At 37.9% G+C, this 23,695-nt stretch overlaps 1 protein-coding gene across 1 annotated transcript in view; it reads left to right on the top strand.

Moving 5' to 3' along the window:
* The first annotated feature begins 249 nt into the window (after window positions 1–249).
* LOC140740313 (mucin-16-like) overlaps window positions 250–23,695 on the top strand; it is a 47,918-nt gene continuing 24,472 nt past the window's right edge. The window contains exons 1-20 of the mRNA XM_073069467.1: window positions 250–418; window positions 568–594; window positions 2,349–2,503; window positions 2,589–2,656; window positions 2,808–2,977; window positions 3,121–3,147; window positions 4,444–4,598; window positions 4,681–4,748; window positions 4,900–5,069; window positions 5,219–5,245; window positions 12,779–12,933; window positions 13,020–13,087; window positions 16,341–16,510; window positions 16,653–16,685; window positions 17,740–17,873; window positions 17,961–18,028; window positions 18,587–18,756; window positions 18,924–18,950; window positions 22,798–22,928; window positions 23,024–23,091. Of these exons, the coding sequence (XP_072925568.1) occupies window positions 250–418; window positions 568–594; window positions 2,349–2,503; window positions 2,589–2,656; window positions 2,808–2,977; window positions 3,121–3,147; window positions 4,444–4,598; window positions 4,681–4,748; window positions 4,900–5,069; window positions 5,219–5,245; window positions 12,779–12,933; window positions 13,020–13,087; window positions 16,341–16,510; window positions 16,653–16,685; window positions 17,740–17,873; window positions 17,961–18,028; window positions 18,587–18,756; window positions 18,924–18,950; window positions 22,798–22,928; window positions 23,024–23,091 (2,060 nt within the window). The remainder of the gene's footprint in view (window positions 419–567; window positions 595–2,348; window positions 2,504–2,588; window positions 2,657–2,807; window positions 2,978–3,120; window positions 3,148–4,443; window positions 4,599–4,680; window positions 4,749–4,899; window positions 5,070–5,218; window positions 5,246–12,778; window positions 12,934–13,019; window positions 13,088–16,340; window positions 16,511–16,652; window positions 16,686–17,739; window positions 17,874–17,960; window positions 18,029–18,586; window positions 18,757–18,923; window positions 18,951–22,797; window positions 22,929–23,023; window positions 23,092–23,695) is intronic.

Genomic DNA, 23,695 nt, shown 5'->3' with positions numbered 1-23,695 from the left:
GCTAAATCTCCAACTCCTCCTTTTCCACAGCTCAATAACGTGTTTGGTAGCAGCAGTATCAGCAACACATTCATCAGCTGCAGTGTTCTCTCATTCAGGTGAGTAATTAAGTTATAATCACCACGAATAATATTTGTTTTAAGATTGCTTGAAAACATTCCGGACTAGTATCTGCAAAACGATTGCGGTGTTTTCAGTAACAGTACAAGTCACTGTGTGACTTCAAAGTCTTTCCATCTTTTCCACAGCATGGTCAATGGACAGGACACCAGAGTGTTTGCAAACTGCTCTTTCAGAAATGACTCAGACCCTCGGGAAGTTAACCGTGTCACTGTGTACCATGTGTTCAGAAACCAGACAAATGGCATCACCACCTTACCACCATATTCACTGGACAGTAACAGCCTCTACGTAAACGGTATTTATCACTGACAGAAATATGCAATTCTCTGCTATTTTGTTATATAATTCTGATCAAATATAAAAGCCTTCGTAAAACAATTCAGTGTAATTCCTCTTTTAATTGCAATGTTTCATCTGATACATGATGCCTTTCAAATGTTTCAGATTACCATGAACCCGCACCATCAACCAGTGAGTACTGAGTCTATCTCATTAACTTTTCATTTCTTTACCGTAAATAACAGCAATGCTTAATTTGTATTAAATGCATGCAAAGTATTATTCTATGCTGTCTCCGTATTAGTGAGGTATTGACGTCAATTGTATGGCAATAAATGGAACTTATTCAATAGAACTGTCTATGACAATAACAGGATCTTTAGCCCACAATGTTGTGCTGACGAGCATACGTAGAGTTAATTTAAGCAGGGTTTTACAATGAGATTATATGAGACTAGCTCTGGAGGTTATGGGTTAAGGACAAAAGGTGAAATGTTTAAGGGGAACATGTGGGTGAAACATTTCACACAGAGGGTGGATTCAGAGTGGGCAAGCTGCCAACTGAGGTGTTGGTTGCCAGTAGGATTTCAACATTTAAGATAAATTTGTATAGGTACATGGATGGGAAGGACATGCAGGGCATTAGTCTGGGTGTAATACAATGAAATTTGACAGGTTAGTAGTTTGACATGCTGGAGATGGACTGGAAGACCAGTTTCTAGGCAGCACTGTTCCATGAATCAATAAACCTGCCTTCTATTGTAAGTGACAGAGGATTAGATCCTTATTGACAGAATGTCGACATCCTGCCATTCTCTCCACATTCATGTGCTTATCTGAGAGCTTCTTGATAAACTCTATCATAGTTGTCCCCATCTCCATTCCTGACAGAGCCTTTCAGGCACCAAACACTCTCCGTGTATTCAAATAAAAGGTTTAAGAAATTCTTATCCTGCACTTTCCTTTACAATTATCCCTTCTCACCTGAAATAAAGGAACTTTCTATTGGACATTTTACAGACAGACCGACAGACGTACATTATTGATCCCGAGGGAAATTGGGTTTTGTTACAGTTGCACCAACCAAGAATAGAGTAGAAATATAGCAAAATAAAACCAGGAATAATTAAGTAATAGTAAGTAAATTATACCAAGTGGAAATAAGTCCAGGACCAGCCTATTGGCTCAGAGTGTCTGACACTCCGAGGGAGGAGTTGTAAAGTTTGGTGGCCACAGGCAGGAATGACTTCCTATGACGCTCAGTGTTGCATCTTGGTGGAATGAGTCTCTGGCTGAATGTACTCCTGTGCCTAACCAGTACATTATGGAGTGGATGGGAGACGTTGTTCAATATGGCATGCAACTTGGACAGCATCCTCTTTTCCGACACCACCGTCAGAGAGTCCAGTTCCACCCCCACAACATCACTGGCCTTGCGAATGAGGGTTTAGCCCCAACAACACCTTCAGCATCCATGATTTCAGCTCCACAGTTAGCCACACAATCCATCATGGTGCTCTGAACTACTGCAATTTAGAACTGGAAAAGAAATTTTGGGAAATGCACAGGAAGTCATAGACAACAGGAGACCTGTAGTTTGATGCAATGTTGCAACAGCTCCTTCGACATCTCGAGTTTGTGCTATCATTCACCAATCCTGCAGGAATGAAATTTATTCTTTCCTCCGTATTTTCATAAATTGAACCCAACTTCTCAAACTCCCAACTCACAGGAGTGGTTCACAGCAGTCCCTTCTCCTGTAACCTTTCATTATTGATTCAAGTCGAAAACTTCTTTCCTTCACAAGGTCCAACAGCATCAGAAATATTCCAATATTGCAATATCTAGAATCTTGGCTAACCTTACATTCAGCTATGTGATACTAATAAGTTAACAAACTGTATTTTTAAATTCACTGAACTACTTTTTCCCATTTTCCATAACAGCCGCATCACCAACACAGACCACATCTTCAAGTTTGGAAACAGGTCCTTTTGATTTTAATGTGACCTTCATTGCAACTACTTTGACCTCGGTACCAGAATTGCAAGATCCCAATTCTCAATTGTTCATATCTGCAGCAAGTAATATTGCTTTTCAGGTCAGTAGACTCACTAAAAATTCAAATGTATGTTAACAACTGCTCAGTTAGTTTAGCTAAATCTCCAACTCCACCTTTTCCACAGCTCAATAACGTGTTTAGCAGCAGCAGTATCAGCAACACATTCATCAGCTGCAGTGTTCTCTCATTCAGGTATGTAATTAAGTTATAATCGCCATGATTAATATTTGTTTCAATATTGACTGAAAATATTACAGACTGGTATTCACAAAAGCATCATGTGTGTCTTCAGTAACAGTACAAGTCACTGTGTGACTTCAAAGTCTTTCCATCTTTTCCGCAGCATGGTCAACGAACAGGACACCAGAGTGTTTGCAAACTGCTCTTTCAGAAATGACTCAGACCCTCGGGAAGTTAACCGTGTCACTGTGTACCATGTGTTCAGAAACCAGACAAATGGCATCACCACCTTACCACCATATTCACTGGACAGTAAAAGCCTCTACGTAAACGGTATTTATCACTGACAGAAATATGCAATTCTCTGCTATTTTGTTATATAATTCTGATCAAATATAAAAGCCTTCGTAAAACAATTCAGTGTAATTCCCAATATGGTTGCTTCATCTGATACATGATCCCTTTCAAAATTTCAGGTTACCATGAACCCGCACCATCAACCAGTGAGTACTGATTCTATCTCATTAACTTTTCCTTTCTTTACAGTGATTAACAGCAATGAATAATTTGTATTAAATACATGCAAAATATTATCAAATGCAGTCTCCATATCGGTGATGTAGTGACGGACAGCAATTGTGTGTCAAAAAATGGAACAACTTATTCAACAGAACTGTCTATGACAACAACAGGATCTTTAGCCCACAATGTTGTGCTGATGAGCATACGTAGAGTTAATTTAAGCAGGGTTTTGCAATGAGATTATATGAGACTAGCTCTGGAGGTCATGGTTTAAGGGCAAAAGGTGAAATGTTTAAGGGGAACATGTGGGTAAAATGTTTCACTCAGAGGGTGGATTCAGAGTGGGCAAGCTGCCAGCTTTAGTGGTGGATGCCAGTTGGATTTCAACATTTAAAATAAATTTGTATAGGTACATGGATGGCAGAGACATGCAGGGCAGTAGTCTGGGTGTAGGACAATGAATCTTGGCAAATTTACTGTATGACATGCTGCAGATGGACTGAAGGGCCTGTTTCTTGGCAGCACTGTTCTATGAATCAATAACTCTGTCATCTATTGCAATTAAATGGGGAATTAAATCCCTTTCCACACAATGTCTACTTCCTGCCATTCTCTCCACATTCATGTGTCTATCTGCGTGCTTCTTAAAAATCTCAGTCATATTTGACTCCACCATCATCCCCGGCAGTGCCTTGCAGGCACCTAACTCTCTCTGTGTATAGAAATATAATTTTCTCCTGTGCATAAGAAACCCTTACCCTGCACATACCATTTACACTTACCCCTCTCATCTGGAATTAAGGATTTTGACCCTCAGCATCCATGGTTTCAGCTCCACAGTTAGCCACACAATCCATCATGGTGCTCTGAACTACTGCAAATTAAGTAATTTTGGGAAATGCACAGGAAGTCATAGAAGATCTGTAGTTTGATGCAATGTTGCCACAGCTGCTTCGGCCTCTCGAGTTTGTACTATCATTCACTTATCCTGACGGAATCACATTTACTCTTTCCTCCATATTCTCATCAACTGACCCCAACTTCTCAACTCCCGACTCACAGGGGCGGTTCACCGCAGCCACTTCACGTGTAACCTTTCATTATTGATTCAAGTTGAAAACTCCTTTCCTTCACAAGGTCCAACAGCATCAGAAATATTCCAATATTGCAATATCTAGAATCTTGGCTAATCTTTCTTTCAGCCATATGATACAAATAAGTTAACAACACTGTATTTTTAATTCACTGACATATATTTTTCCCATTTGCCATAACAGCCGCATCACCAACACAGACCACATCTTCAAATTTGGAAAGAGGTCCTTTTGATTTTAACGTGACCTTCATTGTTACCAGTTTGTCCTCAGTAGCAAATTTACAAGATCCCAATTCACCACTGTACAAATCTGCAGCAATTAGTATTGCTTCCCAGGTCAGTAGACTAATTAATAATTGGTATATGTGTTAATTATTGGTCAGTTACTTTATGTAAAACTCCAACTCCTTTTCCACAGCTCAATAATGTGTTTGGTAGCAGCAATATCAACAATGCATTCATCAGCTGCAGTGTTCTCTCATTCAGGTGAGTAATTCAGTAATACACACCGGGATTGCGATTTGTCTCAACATTGATTGAAAATATTCTGGACTGGTATTCACAAAAGCATCATGTGTGTCTTCAGTAACAGTACAGGTCACTGTCTGATTTCAAAGTCTTTCCATCTTTTCCACAGCCCAGTCAATCTTCAGGACACCAGAGTGTTTGCAAACTGCTCTTTCAGAAATGACTCAGACCCTCGGGAAGTTAACCGTGTCACTGTGTACCATGTGTTCAGAAACCAGACAAATGGCATCACCACCTTACCACCATATTCACTGGACAGTAACAGCCTCTATGTGAACGGTATTTATTACAGTCAGCAATTTGCTATTCTCTGCTGTTTTATTACATAAATATGATCAAACATAAAAGACTTCATGAAAGAATTCAGTTTTATTCTTCATTTAATGTTGACGTGACATCTGATGCATGATGCATTTTAAATTTTTCAGGTTACCATGAACGCACACCATCAGCCAGTGAGTACTGATTCTGTCTCATTGATTTTTTCTTTATTTAGTCAAGTCAAGTCACTTTTTATTGTCATTTCGACCATAACTGCTGGTACAGTACACAGTAAAAATGAGACAATGTTTTTCAGGACTATGGTGCTACATGAAACAATACAAAAACTACACTGAACTATGTAAAAACAACACAGAAAAAAAACTATACACTACAGACCTACCCAGGACTGCATAAACAAGACAATAGGCACGATAGAGGGCAATAACTTGGTGTCAGTCCAGGCTCTGGGTATTGAGGAGTCTGATGGCTTGGGGGAAGAAACTGTTACATAGTCTGGTTGTGAGAACCTGACTACTTTGGTGTTTTTTCCCAGATGGCAGGAGGGAGAAGAGTTTGTATGAGGGGTGCGTAGGGTCCTTCATAATGCTGTTTGCTTTGCGGATGCAGAGTGTAGTGAAAATGTCTGTAATGGCAGGAAGAGAGACCCTGATGATCTTCTCGGCTGACCTCACTATCCACTGCAGGGTCTTGCGATCTGAGATGGTGCAATTTCCAAACCAGCAGTGATGCAGCTGCCCAGGATGCTCTCAATACAACCTCTGTAGAATGTGATGAGGATGGGGGGTGGGAGATGGACTTTCCTCAGCCTTTACAGAAAGTAGAGATGCTGCTGGGCTTTCTTTCCTATGGAGTTGGTGTTGAGGGACCAGGTGAGGTTCTCCACCAGGTGAACACCAAGAAATTTGGTGCTGTTAACAATCTCTACCAAGGAGCCGTCGATGTTCAGCGGGGAGTGGTCGCTCCATGCCCTCCTGAAGTCAACAACCATCTCTTTTGTTTTGTTCACATTAAGAGACAGGTTGTTGGCTCTGCACCAGTCCGTTAGCCGCTGCACCTCCTCTCTGTATGCTGACTCTTCGTTCTTGCTGATGAGACCCACCAGGATCGTGTCATCGGCGAACTTGATTTAAAAAAATTTTTTTATTGACTTTTCAAATAGTTACAAAAGGAAAAAAAATTATCAACCCTTCCCCCCTCCGCTTAACCCCTCCCCCCTAACATATCCCTGTAGAAAGAGAAAAAAAGAGAGAAGAAAAAAGAAAGAAAGAAAGAGTGCCTGGATATCGGAAGATCCCCACATGCTCCACGGAGTTCCTAATAGCTTTAGTATATATATTTATTTCTTTCCCCAAATAACCAATAATTTTATCTTCGGAGCAACTATATATTTAATCCTATCTTTTGTAAATAAGGGTGCCAAATTTTCAGAAGTATTTCATATTTATCTCTTAAATTATAAGTAATTTTTTCAAGTGGAATGCAGCTGAAAATTTCATTCTTCCAACGATCTATACTTAAGTATGTATCCTATTTCCAAGTAACTGCAATAACCTTTTTGGCTACTGCCAATGCAATTTTTATGAATTCTTTCTGATATTTATTCAGTTTGGATTTCGGTTTTATCCCTTCAATATCGCCTAGTAAAAATAATGTTGGATTATGTGGAAGTTATGTTCCAATAATTTGTTCCAATAAAACTCTTAAATTTGTCCAAAAAGGTTGAATTTTAAAACAAGACCAAGTAGAGTGTAAAAAAGTACCAATTTCTTGATTACATCGGAAACATTGATCAGATAAATTTGGGTTTAATTTATTTATTTTTTTGTGGTGTAATATATAATTGATGTAAAAAATTATACAGCACTAATCTTAACCAGACATTTGTTGTATTTGTCATACTGTCAATACGTAGTCTTGACCAACTTGTTTCTTCAATTTTAATATTCAAATCACTTTCCCATTTTTGTCTTGACTTATGAATTCCTTGTTTAATTGCCTGTTTTTGAATCAAACTATACATACAAGAAATAATTTTTTTAATTTTCCCTTTTTGAATTAATGTTTCTATTTCATTAGGTTTCGGCAATAACATTGTTTGACCCAGTTTATCTCTTAAATAAGCCTTTAATTGGAAATAACAAAAAAGAGTGTTGTTTGATATTTTGTATTTATTCTTCAATTGATCAAATGACATTAATATACCTCCTTCAAAACAATCTCCTATATATCTAATCCCTTTTTGAAACCAATTGTATAAAAGTTGGTTATCCAATGTAAAAGGAATAAGTTTATTTTGAATTAAAGGTCTCTTTGCTAATAAAGATTTCTTTATCTCATCATCAACATTTAACTTATCCCATAAATCAATCAAATGTTTTAATATAGGAGATTCTTTCTTTTCCTGTATCCATTTAGATTCCCACTTATATATAAAATCTTCTGGTATATTTTCTCCTATTTTATCTAATTCTATTCTAATCCATGCCTGTTTATCTTCATCAAAAAAAAGATGAAATAAATCTAAGTTGATTTGCTTTATAATAATTCTTAAAGTTTGGAAGTTGTAACCCTCCTAGGTCAAATTTCCATGTCAATTTTTCCAATGATATTCTTGACATCTTGCCTTTCCAAAGGAACTTCCTCACACATTTATTTAACTCTTGAAAAAACTTCTGCAGTAATTGTATTGGTAGTGTTTGGAATAAATATTGTAATCTAGGGAATATATTCATTTTTACAGCATTTACTCTGCCTACTAATGTTATTGGTAATGTAATCCATTTATCAAGATCTTCTTGAATTTTTTTCAATAATGGTAAATAATTTAATTTATATAAATTCTTTATATCATTATCAACTCTTATACCTAAATATTTTATACCATTTATCGGCCATCTAAATTGAGTTATTAGACGACATTGACTATAATCTCCATTAGTAATGGGTAGAATTTCACTTTTATTCCAATTTATTTTGCAGTCTGATATTTTCCCATATTCTTCCAATCTAGAAGATAATTTACGCAGCGAATACAATGGGTTTGTTAAATAAAGCAAAACATCGTCAGCAAATAAATTAATCTCATATTCCTCCTGGTTAACTCTAAAACCCATAATATCTGGCTCCGTTCTAATTAATTCAGCTAATGGTTCTATCGCCAACACAAATAAAGCAGGTGATAATGGACAACCTTGTCTAGTTGACCTTGTTAACTGAAATGATGTTGAAATTTGACCATTTGTCATTACTTTAGCTTTGGGATTAGTATTTAAGGTTTTAATCCATTTTATAAAAGATATCCCTAATCCATATTTTTCCAATACCTTAAATAAAAAATCCCATTCCAGTCTACCAAATGCTTTTTCTGCATCTAAGGCAACTGCCACACTCATTTCCTCCCTCTTTTGTGCCAAATGAATTATGCTAAGTAACCAAGTTACATTATCTGCCGATTGTCTATTTTTAATAAATCCTGTTTGATCCATATGTATTAATTTTGGTAAGTATTTAGATAATCTATTAGATAAAATTTTTACTATTATTTTATAGTCGGTATTCAACAAAGAAATAGGTCTATATGATGTTGGCTTTAAAAGATCTCTATCTTTTTTTGGCAATACTATTAATATAGCTGTCGAAAAAGATTCTGGAAGTTTATGTGTTCTTTCCACTTGGTATATTAACTCCATAAAAGGAGGAATTAGTAAATCTTTAAACTTTTTATAAAATTTGGGCGGAAAACCATCCTCTCCTGGGGATTTATTACTCTGAAGTGATCCTAAAGCTTCTTCAACCTCTTTTAATGTAAAAGGCATATCTAATCCCTTCTGTTCTTCCGAATTCAATTTTGGAAGAGTTATTTGTGATAAAAAACCTTTCTATCTTGACATTATCATTTTTGATTCTGATTGATACAATTCAGAATAAAAATTCTTAAAAGTTTCATTAATTTGTAAATTTCTAAATAAAAGTAATTTTATTTACACCTGTTCTAATTGCATTTATCGTTTTGGAAGTCTGGTCTGTTTTTAACTGCCAAGCAAGAATTTTGAGTGATCTTTCACCTAGTTCGTAATATCTCTTTTTAGTTCTCATAATTGCTTTTTCTGTTCAGTTTGTCTGAAGTGTATTATATTGTAACTTCTTGTTAACAAGTTGTCTTCATTTTTCTTCTGTCATATATCTTTGAGATTCTTTTTCTAATTTTGTAATCTCTTTTTCCAATTGTTCTATTTCTACCATATATTCCTCCTTAATTTTAGAAGTATAACTTATTATCTGGCCTCTCAAATATGCCTTCATTGCTTCCCATACTATAAATTTATCATCAACTGAATGTAAATTTGTATCTAAAAAAAACTGAATCTGCTTTTTCATGAAATCACAAAAATCTTGACATTTTAATAATATTGAATTAAATCTCCAACTGTAAATCGATTCCTCTTTATCCATCATTATCATTGTCATTGTCAAGGGGGAATGATCTCACAATATTCTTGCTTTATATTCCATATTTTTCACTCTGTATTGAATATTCATTGATAATAGGAAAAAATCTATCCTTGAATAAGTTTTATGTCTATTTGAATAAAATGAGTAATCTCTTTCTTTTGGATTAATTCTTCTCCATATATCAATCAAATTTAAATCTTTCATCAATGATAAAGTTAACTTTGCTACGTTTGATTTTGTAACAACCTTTGTTGATCTATCTAAAACTGGGTCTAGACAAAAATTAAAATCTCCACCTATTAATATTTTGTCATGTGCGTCAGCCAAATTCAAAAAGGCCTCTTGTATAAATTTTACATCATTTTCATTTGGTGCATAAATATTCATAAGAGTCCATAGTTCCGAAAAAATTTGACAATGTATAATTACATATCTCCCCGCAGAATCAATTAATACATTTTGTATTTTAATTGGTAAAGTTTTATTAATCAAAATTGCAACACCCCTCACCTTTGAATTAAATGAAGCTGCAATAACATTTCCAACCCAATCTCTCTTTAATTTCTGATGTTCTATCTCTGTTAAGTGTGTTTCTTGTAAAAAAGCTATATCTATTTTTGTTTTCTTATTGTATGTTAAAATTCTTTTTTCTTTTCACCAGTCCATTAAGCCCATTAACATTAAAACTTTAAAAATTCAGTAAATTAGTCATTGTTTTTAACAGGGTTACTCCAGTCTATAGTAATACCTAACTTTTCAACTTTCATAGTACCTTGGGGAATCTTTTTAAAATTCTCCATGTTGCTATGTGTCTCCCCCCCGCCCCCCCCCCCCCGATTGTCCAGGCAAAGAAAGGAAGTTTAAAGAAAAATAGATTATAAAGAAAAAAATAACAAAATACCCCCCTACTAATGTTGTGAATAAAAAAAAACACAACATTACCCCCCTCCAATGTACAGGTCATGACAATCGCCATGATTACACACATGAATCCCATAGCAATCGATCCAAAGTTCCCCCAGCTCCCCTGCAACATAAAAAAGTATATATAAGAGAAGAAAAAATATCACTACTCTCGATTAATATTTCTCAAATTTTTACCTTTCTCTCCCTGTATCATATAATTAAGAATATATTTAAATATTCTTCTGTCCTTAAACATCTATCAACTCCATTCACTGTCCCTGTCTTCATCTTTAATCCATTTCACTTTTAAATCTTTGGCTGTGATTAGCAAATATTTGGGAGTTCTTGTGCAAATTCTTCCGCATCCCAATAATCAGTAAAAAATCTTCTTTTTCCATCATCCAAAAAAATTATCAGGGTTGCCAGGTGGTGCAATATAAATTTATAATGCTTTTCCCATAAAACCTTTTTGGCTGGGTTAAGTTCCTTCTTTCTCTTCAAAAGGATATCTGATATCTTTTATATCCTGATATCTTTTATATCAGGATATAAAAGAACTATTTTCCCTTCTATCATCAATGGCCCGTTTCTCTTTCTGGCACGTTGGGCAGCCACCTTCAGGATCTTTTCTTTATCTTGATATCTTAAGCATTTTATCAAGATTGATCGTGAGTTTTGATCAACTTGAGGTCTTGATCTTAAGGCTCTGTGAGCCCTTTCAATTTCAATTAACTGGGTTCCTTCTTCCATTTCCAAAATTTCTGGAATCCATTTTTGAAAAAGATTTATTGGATCCTCTCCCTCTATACCTTCAAGTCCAACAATCTTAATATTATTTCATCTGCTAAAATTTTCAAGTACATCCACTTTTTCCAACAACCGTTTTCTTTCTGATGTCCAGGCAGAAATATTATCTTCCATTTTATTCACTCTATCAATGGTGTCTCCCATTGTTTCTTCCAAGTTTTTAATTTTCTTATCCATTTTGTCCTGTCTTTTCATCATTTTATCAAACATAATCTTTATCTTTTTAATATCTTTTTTATTACTTTTAATGCTTTTAATTCATGCTTTATTTGCACCAAAGATTTTTTAATGTCTCCAATATCACCTCCAACCTCTTCCTATTGATCTTCTTTATTTGTCTCTTCACCTTCGCCTGATTTATCCAGAGAATCTGATTCCACCTCATATTCGCTTTCACTTTCAGTTCCGATTGTAGCTGGGATTTGTAGTTTGGGTTGCTCGTGTTTGTACATGCCCCTTCCTTCACGCATGTGCAATTCCTGTTGCTCTTTTTTTTTGGAGATGGTTAATGTTGCCGCAATTTCCTGTTCTGTATCGCCGGAGGTAAAATGCACTTGAGCCCGAGGCTCTTTGATGGCGGCCGGCCTTGATTCTTTTCCAACTTGTGTTGTCTTCAAAGTAGTAGTTTTCTTCTGCTTCTGTTTAGGAGACATATCTTAAGACAATACTGAGTAGTTTATAAGTAATTTAAAAAAAAATATTTACTAACTTTTCTTCACTTAAACATTATTTTACTGGTTTTTATGAGAGAGCTGGATTCCCACGTCTCGATCCTACGTCATCACGTGACGTCCCCATCGGTGAACTTTATGATGTGGTTCGAGCTGTGTGTTACAGCACAGACATGGGTCAGCAGAGTGCACAGCAGTGGACTGAGCACACAGCCCTGGGGGGGCCCCTGTGCTCAGTGTGATGGTGTTAGAGTCCGGACTGACTGAGGTCTCAGTCTAAGATCCAGTTGCAGAGGGAGGTGTTCAGGTCCAGTAGGCTCAGCTTTCCAATCAGTTTCTAAGGAATGATTGTGTTGAATGCTGAACAGTGAATAACAGCAATGAATAATTTATATTAAATACATGCAAAATATTATTGAACCTCACCTTATTGGTGAGGTTGTGATATTAATTGTGTGACAATAAACATTAACTTAAAAAACAGAGCTGTATATCACAGCAACAGGCTGTTCAGCCGGCAATGTTGTGCTGATGGGAATACGTAGATTAAATCCAAAAAGGCTTTTTACAATAGATTGTGTGAGACTAGAGCTGGAGTTCATGGTTTAAGGGGAACACAAGGGCAGCATCTTATCTCAGAGCGTGGTGAGAAGATGCATCGAGCTACCACAGGAAGCAGCAACTCTTTGTTGTAGATTAATGTTGAATTCTCTTTTCCATCACAAGTTCCAACAGGAACACAAGCATTCCAATGTTACAATATCTGGAATTCTGGGTAATCTTTCTTTCAGCTGTGTGATACAAATAAGTTAACAATAAGTTAAATATGTAAACTTACCTACAATTTTTTCTCACTTCTCTTAATAGCCTCATCACCAATACAAACCACATCTCCAAGCTTGCAAACAAATCCCTTTGATTTTAATGTGACCTTCATTGCAACTAACTTGGCCTCATCAGCAAATTTTCTGGATCCCAATTCACCGCTGTACAAATCTGCAGCAATTATTATTGCGTCCCAGGTTAGTTGGCAAATTAATGATTGATGCAATTAATTAATTACTGGTGGTTTATTTTATTTAAAACTTCAACTCTTTCTTTCCTACAGCTGAACAATCTGTTTAGCAAAAGTAATATCAACAGAACATTCATCAGCTGTAGAATTCTCTCATTCAGGTAAGGAACATTGGCAATCAACCTGATTTGTGTTTCAACATTATGCGTGACTTCACAAAATGTACATGACATGGCAAAGCATTCATTTGGCATCTAGTGTAACGTTCCACAACACCTGTGATCTGGGTTCATTTCGTGCCACTGCCTATAAGGAATTTGTAACATTCTCCCTGTGACAGCGTGGGTTTCCTCTGGGTGCTCCTGTTTTCTCGCACATTTCAAAAACATACGGGTTAGTAGGTTAATTGGCTATGTGGGTCTCATTGAGCAGCGTGGGCCTGTTGGGCCAGAAGTGCTTGTTACTGCGCTGTATCTCTAAATTTAAAAAAATAAAATATCCCCATAACTCTGACACTAGAAGGGTTAATATCACATAAGGATTTGCTTTCACTAAAACAAAAGTCCAAAGCAAAATCTTGGATATCAAAGGTCTCCATGGCATCCTTTGTGGTGATTCTACTTCTTCCAAATGCCAGATGCAACACCATGAGGAAGCACACATCAGAACATATCTTTGAGATTTGAGTTTATCTGTAAGGATCATCTGTTGGCAGACAGACATTATATTCTACTCCAGCAGATGTTGATTCTAGCATTTCCCAGAGAGGACCTGTTGAATAGACCCCAGGCCATGGTGGGAATGTCAAAGTTCAAAATAAATTTATTATCTAAGTGCGTATATGTCACTATATGCTACCTTGAGATTCATTATCTTATAGGAATTCACAGTAGGGTAAAGAAATACAATAGAGTCAATTAAAAACTGCACACAAAGACTGACAAACAAGTAGTGTGTAAAAGAAAATAGATGAATAAATCAATAAATAATACTGAGAACATGAGTTGTAAAATCCTTAGCACAATTCTGCAGATGTTGAAAATCCAGAACAACATACACAACTGCTAGGAGAACTCAGTAGGTCAGGCATCATCTATGGAAATGAATAAGCAATTGATGTCTTGGGCCAAGACCCTTCAGGACTGGAAAAGAAAGGGGAAGACTCCAGATAAAAAAGGTGGGGAAGGGGAAGGAGGACAAGCTAGAAGATGATAGGTAAAGCCAGATGAGTGCTGGAGAGGTGAGGAAATATGAAACTGGGATGCGATAGGTGGATAAGGTAAAGGGCTGGAGAAGAAGGAATCTGATAGGATAGGTGAGTGGTCCATTGGAGAAAGGGAAGGAGGAGGTGCACCAGGGGTAGGTGATAAGCAGCTGAAGAGAAGAGGTAAGAGGCCAGAGTGGGGAATAGAAGAAGAGGAAAGGGAAAAGGAAAAGTATTACCAGAAGAAGAAACTGATGTTTATGCCATTAGTGTTGGAGGTGACCTAAATGGAATATGAGGTGTTGCTCCTTCACACTATGAGTGGCCTTACCATGGCAGAAGAGAAGGTCACAGTACAATATATCAAAACAGGATGGGGATAGGAATTCAAATGGTTGGCCACTGGAAGTTCCACTTTTGGCGGATGGAGCAGTGGTGCTCAACAAAGCGGTCCCCCAGTTTACGGTGGGTCTCATCAATATAGAGTTGGTCACATTGAGAACATCGGGTGCAGTAGACAACAGATTGACAGGTGAAGTTTTGCCTCACCTGGAAGGACTGAGTGGAGGTGAGGAAGGAGATGAGTAGGCAGCTGAAGCATTTCTGTTAGTTGCATGGAAATGTGCCAAGAAGGAGATTAGTGGAGGTAGGGGATGAATGAACAAGGGAATCACGGAGAGAGTGATCCCCATGAAAAGCGAAGAGTGGGTGGGACATAAATATGTGTTTTGTGCCACAATCCTGTAGAAGATGGCTGAAATTGCAAAGGATGATTTGTTGGATATGGAGGCTCATAGGGAGTTAGGTCAGGATAAGGAGGAGCTCTATCAATGTTAAGGTGGTAGTAGGATGGAGTGAGTGGATGTACAGGAAGATGCAGGTGAGGGCAGCATCAATAGTAGAGGGAGTGAAACCACGTCCTTTGAAGAAGGGGGACATCTCTGATGCCCTGAAAAGGAAAGCCTCCTCCTAGAAACATACGGTGGAGATTAAGAAACTGAGAAAAGAGAATAGTATTTTTACAGGAGGCAAGGTGGGGAGAGGTGTAGTCAAGATAGCCGTGGGAATTAGTAGGTCTATAAAATTTATCAGTAGACAGTTTGTCTCAAGAGCTGAAGACAGATAGATTGAGAAAGTGGAGAGAGGTGTTAGAAATGGACCAAGTATATTTAAGGGCAGGGTGAAAGTTGATGAAATTGGCATGGGTGCAGGAAGCAGCACCAATGTAGTGCAGAAAGAGTTGGCAAGCATTACTGGGGAAGGCTTGGAATGTGGACTGTTCTATAGTGCCAACAAAAAGGCAGGCATAGCTGCAGCCCATATGGGTGTCCATGGCTACCCCTTGGGTTTGGAGAAGCTCAAAGGAGAAGCGGAAGGAGAAATTGTTGAAAATGAGGACCAGTTTTGCCAGATGGAGAAGGGTGGTGGTGGAGGGGGAACTTGTTGGATCTTTCATTGAAAAAGAAGTAGAGAGCTTTAAGACCTCCATGATGGGATAGATGTGTACAGGCATGGTGAAAATGAGGAGGTATGGGCCAGTCGATTGAAATTTGTTGAGAAGATCGAGCACATGTGAAGACAAACTCTGGAGACAAACTATCTACCAACATCTTTTATGAACCTACTACTTACCACAGCTATCTGGACAATACCTCTTCTCACCCTGTCTCCTGTAAATATGTTATTCACTTTTCTCAGTTCCTTCTCTGCCACATGGCCACAGGAGAACCTCTAATATACTCCCCCATTATCATTGCTCTGCCTTTGGACATCCAGCATATTTCTACAAATAAAGCGTTGGGACAAGTTAATTTCTCAAAAAACACAACAGTGTCAAATAATGGACAATAGCACCACATATTTTCAAATAATAGTTCAAACTATTTCAGTGTTTTGACCTTGAGTATCTATGTTTAAGACATCTTAGCCCCAACCTTATAAATTATTGTAGAGAAATTGATATTCTATATTTTCCAAATAAGATATCAGATTACTGTTTATTCAGTTATTTATTGCCATTTGACTCTCATTAAAGATACCTAAGTGCTCTCAAACAACAGCTTTGGAAAGGATTTGGACAAAGTAACAATATTTTTGGGGTTTTCATCTCCAGCACTTTGCTATTGAAGGGAATGTATGGGAAGATGTTGTGGAGAATTTCAAAATAGCAATTCATAATTTATTTAATTCTCTCTCCATCTATTCTACAGCGCTGTAAATATACAGGACACAAGAGTGCAGGCAATCTGTCGTTTTGGGAATGATTCTGACCCTCAGGAAGTTAACAGGGTTTCTGTATACCATGTGTTCAGAGACGAGACAAGTGACATCTCCTCCTTGGGAATATATTCACTGGACAGGAACAGCCTCTACGTGAATGGTATTTATCACCCATTGTAATAGTGTGGTCTATTTTATTGCATAAATGTGATCACACAAAAAAGTTATGAAATAATTCAATTTTAGTCCATTATTTTATTATTGCTTTCCATCAAATAAATGGTGCTTTTATGATTTTTCAGATTACCATGAATTGATGTTGACTCCAACACTGAGTGAGTACATTTGTATTTGATGAAAGAAGATGAAACAGAACATAGAGCAGTACACCACAGGAACATGCTCACGACACCTGAGTAAACTAATCCCTTATGCCTGCAACTAAGTCCATATCGTTCCCATTATGTGCCCACCTAAGCACCTCTTGCACAACCTCTTTACAGGACTAGTGACCTGGGTTCAATTCCCGCTGCTATCAGTAAGGAGTTTGTGACCACATGGGTTTCCTGCAGGTGCTCTAGTTTCCTCCTACATTCCAAAAACATACAAGTTAGTAGGTTAATTGGATACATGGGTATAATTGTGTAGTATGGAAGGGGCTGTTATTATGCTGTATCTCTAAGTTAAAAAAATTAAAAGTTAAATATTCTGCTGTCCTTTCTACATTCCTGGTTAACCTCCCATAATTCTAGAAGACACAAATTATAATAAACCTTTCTGGCCCAAGAAGCCCCTGCCACCCAATTACACCACCCAAAGACACTGCCCAAAAGAAGACAATGGCAAGCCTCTTCAGTGATAAGATTTGCCAAGAACAATCATGGTCAAGGAAATACTATGATCACCCAAGACATACAACATGGTACATAATGAACAAACATACAAGTGGTTAAGCAACAAGAATTCTTTAAGCTCACTAAGTGTTTTTATCCACATTTTTCTCCACATCAGCTGATCAACACTGCCACTTCACAACACCAACCACCACGACTTACTCATTTCCTGTCAGAGTCACCTAATGTACAGACACTCCTGTCCCTAGTATCACTTGATGGACATAAAATCAATCTATGTATAATATGTATTTATACAGTTCTGTGTATTTTTATTATTATTGTATTATTTATCTTATTGTGTTTTTTGTGTTAAATCGGATCTCTAGTAACAATTACTTCATTCTCCTTTACACTTGTGTACTGGAAGTGACATTAAACAATCCTGAAGCTATGTTCGTGGTTAAGCGTCCATAATTCTAGGGAAAACAAATGATTCAGTAACATGAATTCCTCAAACTCAGTTAATATTTTTCTGCATTTTTCTTCACAACAGTGGCAACAACCCAGCCCATACGTTCCTTTGATTATAATGTGACCTTCACTATAACTAACTTGGCCTCTACGGCAAATTTACTAAATCCCAATTCACCACTGCACAAGTCTGCAGCAAGTATTATTACTTTCCAGGTCAGTTGGAAAATTGAATACCTGATACAATTAATTAATTACTTGTGATCTATTTTATCTAACACTCCACCTATTGCTTTCCTACAGATGAATGAATTGTTTAGCAAAAGCAAGATTAAAGATACATTCTCTAGCTGCAAACTGCTCTTTTTCCGGTAAGGAATGTTGATTTGTTTCAACACTGTGTGAGTGACTTCAGTGGAAGCACAGGCCACTGTAGATAAAGGCACATTTATCAATCACAAATAAAGTGGATATATCATAATAGAACATGCACAGTTCCCCATTCTGACTCTCAGCTCTTCTCCTCACCTGCCTATCAATCCCCTCTGGTGCCCCACCTCCTTCACTTTCTCCCATGGTCTACTTTCCTCTCCTGTCAGATTCTTCCTTCTCCAGCCCTTTTCCACATCATGTCCCACCTTCTTACTTCATCCACACCCCCCCCCCCAACCATCTGGCTTTACCTATCACTTTCTAGCTTGTCCTCTTTCCCTTCCTCCTACTACCTTATTCTGGTATCTTCTGCCTTCCTTTCTTGTCCTGACGAAGGGTCTTGGCCTGAAATGTTGACTGTTTATTCATTTCCATGGATGCTGCCTGGCCTGCTGAGTTCCTCCAACATTTTGTGTGTGTGTTGCTCTGGATTTGCAGCACCTGTAGAATCACTTGTTTTAATCATTATAATTGATTTTCTCTCCATCTAATTCCAGCTCAGAAAATGTACAGGACACCAGAGTGTTTGCAAACTGCTCTTTCGGAAGTGATTCCAATCCTCAAGAAGTTAACAGGGTCAATGTGTTCCGTGTGTTCAGAGACCAGACAACGAGCTTCTCCTCCTTAGCAATGTATTCATTGGACAACAGTAGCCTCTATGTGAATGGTACTTATCATTTATAGGAATATTCTGTTTTGTTCATTTCAGTTAAATCAAAATGATCAAACTGATCACATTGGTTTCATCAAAACAAACACAATCATAAAAACAATTAGAGTATAATCCTCACAATGACTTGCCTTGTTTTAAATTAAGCTTTTCTCTATTTTCAGATTACCATGAACCTATACTTGCAACCAGTGAGTACTGTTACTGTTTCTATGTTCACCTGACATAGATTTTTATTTGACTTTGTAAAAATGGTAAATATTATTTATTGAAGGTGTACTAAATGCTGCCAAAAGCAGTCTCACTATATATATATATTCAACACTCACTATAATGCAGTGTTGAATATCATATAACAACTGAGTCAGAGTGAGATGTGACCAGTCAACAACAGTTTTGGCAGTACTCTTAGCCACGCCATTTCACAGCATCAGAGTTCAGTCTATAGTACTCGTCTACTTAAATGCAATATAGCAGTTACGCATGCCACATTTTTTTGAATCAGGTTTAATATCACTGGCATACGTCATGAAGTTTGTTGTTTTGAAGCAGCAGTACATTGCAATACATAACGATAAAAAAACTATAAATTACAAGTATATATATAAATAAATTAAACAAGTAGTACAAAAAAGAAAGAAAGAATTAATAAGGTAGTCTACATGGGTTCATTGTCCTTTTAGAAAGCTGATGGCAGAGGAGAAAAAGCTGTCCCCAAAAAACTGAGTGTGTGTTTTGATACACACATTGTATCAGGAAGATAGGTTAGTAGGCAAAAGGGATGGTGTGCCTCTGTGTATAAGAAGTAATATTAAATCATTGGGAAGGGTTGACATGGGATCAGAAGGTGTAGAGTCTCTATGGATTGAGTTAAGAAATGGCAAGGGTAAAAATACCCTAATGGTAGTTGTCTACACACCTCCAAACAGCAGCCAGGATGTGGATTACAAATTACAGCAGGAGATAGAAAAGGCGTGTCAGAAAGGCAATGTCATGATAATCATTGGGGATTTTAACATGAAATTAGATTGGGAAAACCAGGTCAGTACTGGACCTCGAAAGAGAGTTTGTAGAATGTCTACAGGATGGTTTTTTAGAACAGCTTGTTGTTGAGCCCATTAAAGGATCAGCTGTGCTGGATTGAGTATTGTGCAATGATCCAGAGGTGATAAGAGAGCTTAAGGTTAAGGAACCCTTAGGGAACAGTGATCACAATATGATCAAGTTCACATTGAAATTTGAGAGGAAAAAAATAAAATCCAATGTGTCAGTATTTCAGTGGAATAAAGGAAATTACAATGGCATGAGAGGGGAACTGGCCGAAGTTGACTGGAAAGGAACATTTACAGGAAGGACAGCAGAGCAGCAATGGCTGGAGTTTCTGTGAAAAATGAGGGAAGTGCAAGACAGATACATTCCAAATAAGAAGAAATTTTCAAAGGGAAGAAGGACACCACCGTGGCTGACAAGTGAAGTCAGAGCCAAAGTAAACACATAAAAGAGGGCATACAAGGAATCCAGAGCTAGTGGGAAGGTGGAGGATTGGGGAGCTTTTAAGAACTTGCAGAAGGAAACTAAGAAGGTAATTCAGAAGGAAACGATCAATTATGAGAGGAAGCTGGTGACTAATATCAAAGATACTAAAAGCTTTTTTAAGTTTATAAAGGGTAAAAGAGAGTCGAGGGTAGATATAGGGCCAATACGAAATAACGTTGGAGATATTGTAATGAGAGATGCAGAGATGGCAGAGGAACTGAATGCATATTTTGCATCAGTCTTCACAGTGGAAGATGTCTGCAGTATACCGGAGATTCAAGAGTGTCAGGGAAGTCAAGTATGTGCAGTGAAAATTACGACTGAGAAAGTGCCCAGGAAGCTTAATGGTCTGAGGGTGGATAAATCTCCTGGACCTGATGGAATGCACCCTCGGGTTCTGAAGGAAGTATCTGGAGAGATTGTGGAGGCATTAACGATGATCATCCAAGAATTGATAGGTTCTGGCATTGTACCAGATGAGTGGAAAATTGAAAATGTTACTCTGCTATTTAAGAAGGGTGGGAGGAAGCAGAAAGGAAACTATAGACCTGTTAGCCTGACATCAGTGGTTGGGAAGTTACTGGAATCGATTGTTGGGGATGAAATTACTGAATACCTGCAGGAACATGACAAGATAGGCCAAGGCCAGCATGGTTTCCTGAAAGGAAAATCCTGCCTGACAAACCTATTGCAATTCTTTGAGGAAATTACAAGCAGGGTAGACAAAGGAGATGCAGTAAACGTGGTATACTTGTATTTTCAGAAGGCCTTTGACAAGGTGCCGCACATGAGGCTGTTTAGCAAGATAAGAGCCCATGGAATTACAGGGAAGTTACTAGCATGGGTGGAGCACTGGCTAGTCAGCAGAAAACAGAGAGTGGGAATGAAAGTTACCAGTTACCAGTGGAGTTCCATAGGGGTCAGTGTTAGGACCACAGCTTTTTACGATGTATGTCAATGATTTGGACTATGGTATTAATGGAGTTGTGGCTAAATTTGCCGATGACACAAAGATAGGTGGAGGAGCAGGTAGTGTTGAGGAAACAGACAGCCTGCAGAGAGACTTAGATAGTTTAGGGGAAAGGGCAAAGAAGTGGCAAATGAAATACAATGTTGGAAAGTGTATGGTCATGCATTTTGGTAGAAGAAATAAACAGGCAGACTATTATCTAGATGGGGAGAAAATTCAAAATTCAGAGATGGAAGGGGACTTGGAGTCCTTGTACAAGATACCCTAAAGGTTAACTTCTAGGTTGAGTCAGTTGTGAAGAAGGCAAATGCAATGTTGGCATTAATTTCTAGAGGCATAGAATATAAGAGCAGGAATGTGATGCTGAGGCTCTATAAGGTGCTCATGAGCCCACACTTGGAATATTGTGTGCAGTTTTGGGCTCCTTATTTTAGAAAGGATATACTGACATTGGAGAGGGTTCAGAGAAGATTCACAAGAATGATTCTAGGAATGAAAGGGTTACCATATGAGGACTGTCTAGCAGCTCTTGGGCTGTATTCCCTGGAGTTCAGGAGAATGAGGGGGGATCTCATAGAAACATTCTGAATGTTAAAAGGCCTGAACAGATTAGATATGGCAAAGTTATTTCCCGTGGTAGGGGATTCTAGGACAAGAGGGCACAACTTCAGGATTGAAGGACGTCCTTTTAGAACTGAGATGCAGAGAAATTACTTTAGTCAGAGGGTGGTAAATCTGTGGAATTTGTTGCCTCGAGGCAGCTGTGGAGGCCAAGTCATTGGGTGTATTTAAGGCAGAAATAGATAGGTTCTTGATTAGCCAGGGCATCAAAAGGTATGGGATGAAAGCAGGGGAATAGGGATGACTGGAAGCATTGGATCAGCCCATGATTGAATGGTGGAGCATACTTGATGGATTGGATGGCCTACTTTTGCTCCTATATCTTATGGTCTTATGGTCTTCAAGCCCCTATATTTTCTCCTTGATGGCAGCAATGAAAAGAGAGCAGGTCATGGTGATGGGGGTCCTTAATGATGGCTGATGCCTTTTTGAGGCATCATCTTTTGAAGATGTCCTTGATGCTGGGGAGACTAGAGCCCATGGTGGAGCTGGCTCAGCTTACAACTTTCTGCAGCTTTTCTTGATCTGTGCAGTGGCCCCTCCACACCAGATGGTGATGCAACCAGTTAGAATGCTCTCCATGGTACATCTGTAGGAATTGCGAGAGACATAGATAAAGGGGAGTGACCAATAGAATTAGAGACATAATCCAAGAATCAAGCTCAATGAACAGGATTACGTTCATAAGCACAACACAGCAAAGTGGAAGTTTACTGATGAGGGCAGCTCTGGTCCCAATGACAGTGGTAATTGACAAAATTGTTTTTGCCAATAATGTTGAATGCACCTTTCTATCAAGGCTGGTCACAGTCTGTTGTTTCTACATTACTGGTCAACCTACTTTCAGTCTGCATGATCCAAATGATTCAATCTCAGGAATGCATAACATTTTTTCTTGCTTCTGTTAACAGCTGAGGCACCAGTTCAGAGTCCATTTGATTTTAATGTGACCTTCACTATAACTAACTTGGCTTCAACAGCAAATTTACTAAATCCCAATTCACCACTGCACAGATCTGCAGCAAGTATTATTACTTTCCAGGTCAGTTGGTAAATTAATGATTGAATTAATTAATTAATTAATTAATTACTTGTAGGTTTATTTTACCTATAAATCTAACTTTTGTTTTCCAACAGCTCAACAAACTGTTCACCAACAGCAACATCAACAAGACATTCTCCAGCTGCAATTTTCTCTCATTGAGGTAAGGAGCATCATCCCAATTAGTATTTACTGCTACTCTGTGTGACTTTAGTTATATACATAATATTACCAAAATATTTACATTTTACTTGTGAGAACAATTGCACCACCAGAACCACCTTTTTGGTCAAGAAAGAAGCATCTCCACTTCCTGAAGAGACTGAGGCCAGCGAGGCTTCCCTGCCTAAATTCTAACTAATTGTTAAGGTGCACCATTCAAGTTAACCAGCTGCATCACTGTATGAAACGGTGGAATACTATGGTTTCCAAAATGCTCTCAAACAACTCTTTTGAAAGCAACACACAAAATGCTGGAGGCCAGGCAGAGTAAGCAGTTGACATTTTGGGCTGAGACCCTTCATCAGGATGAATTCTTGGTTGCAAAATATTGACTGATTACTCATTTCCATAGATGCTGCCTGGCCTGCTGAGTTTCTCCAGCATCTTATGTATGTTGCTTTGGATTTCCAGCATTTGCAAATTTCCTCATGTTTATGATTTAACACTTGTTGAATGCTTTTGATTTTCTGATGGATAACAGTGGGCTAAGCACATTGTTTTGTACTTGTCAAACACTTCACTAACTCTCTTTTGTTTGGCTTTAT

Source organism: Hemitrygon akajei, chromosome 16, assembly GCF_048418815.1.
Source record: "Hemitrygon akajei chromosome 16, sHemAka1.3, whole genome shotgun sequence".
Taxonomy (NCBI): domain Eukaryota; kingdom Metazoa; phylum Chordata; class Chondrichthyes; order Myliobatiformes; family Dasyatidae; genus Hemitrygon; species Hemitrygon akajei.
The sequence above is the reverse complement of the archived record's forward strand: the minus strand, read 5'-3'. Positions and strand labels throughout refer to the sequence as shown.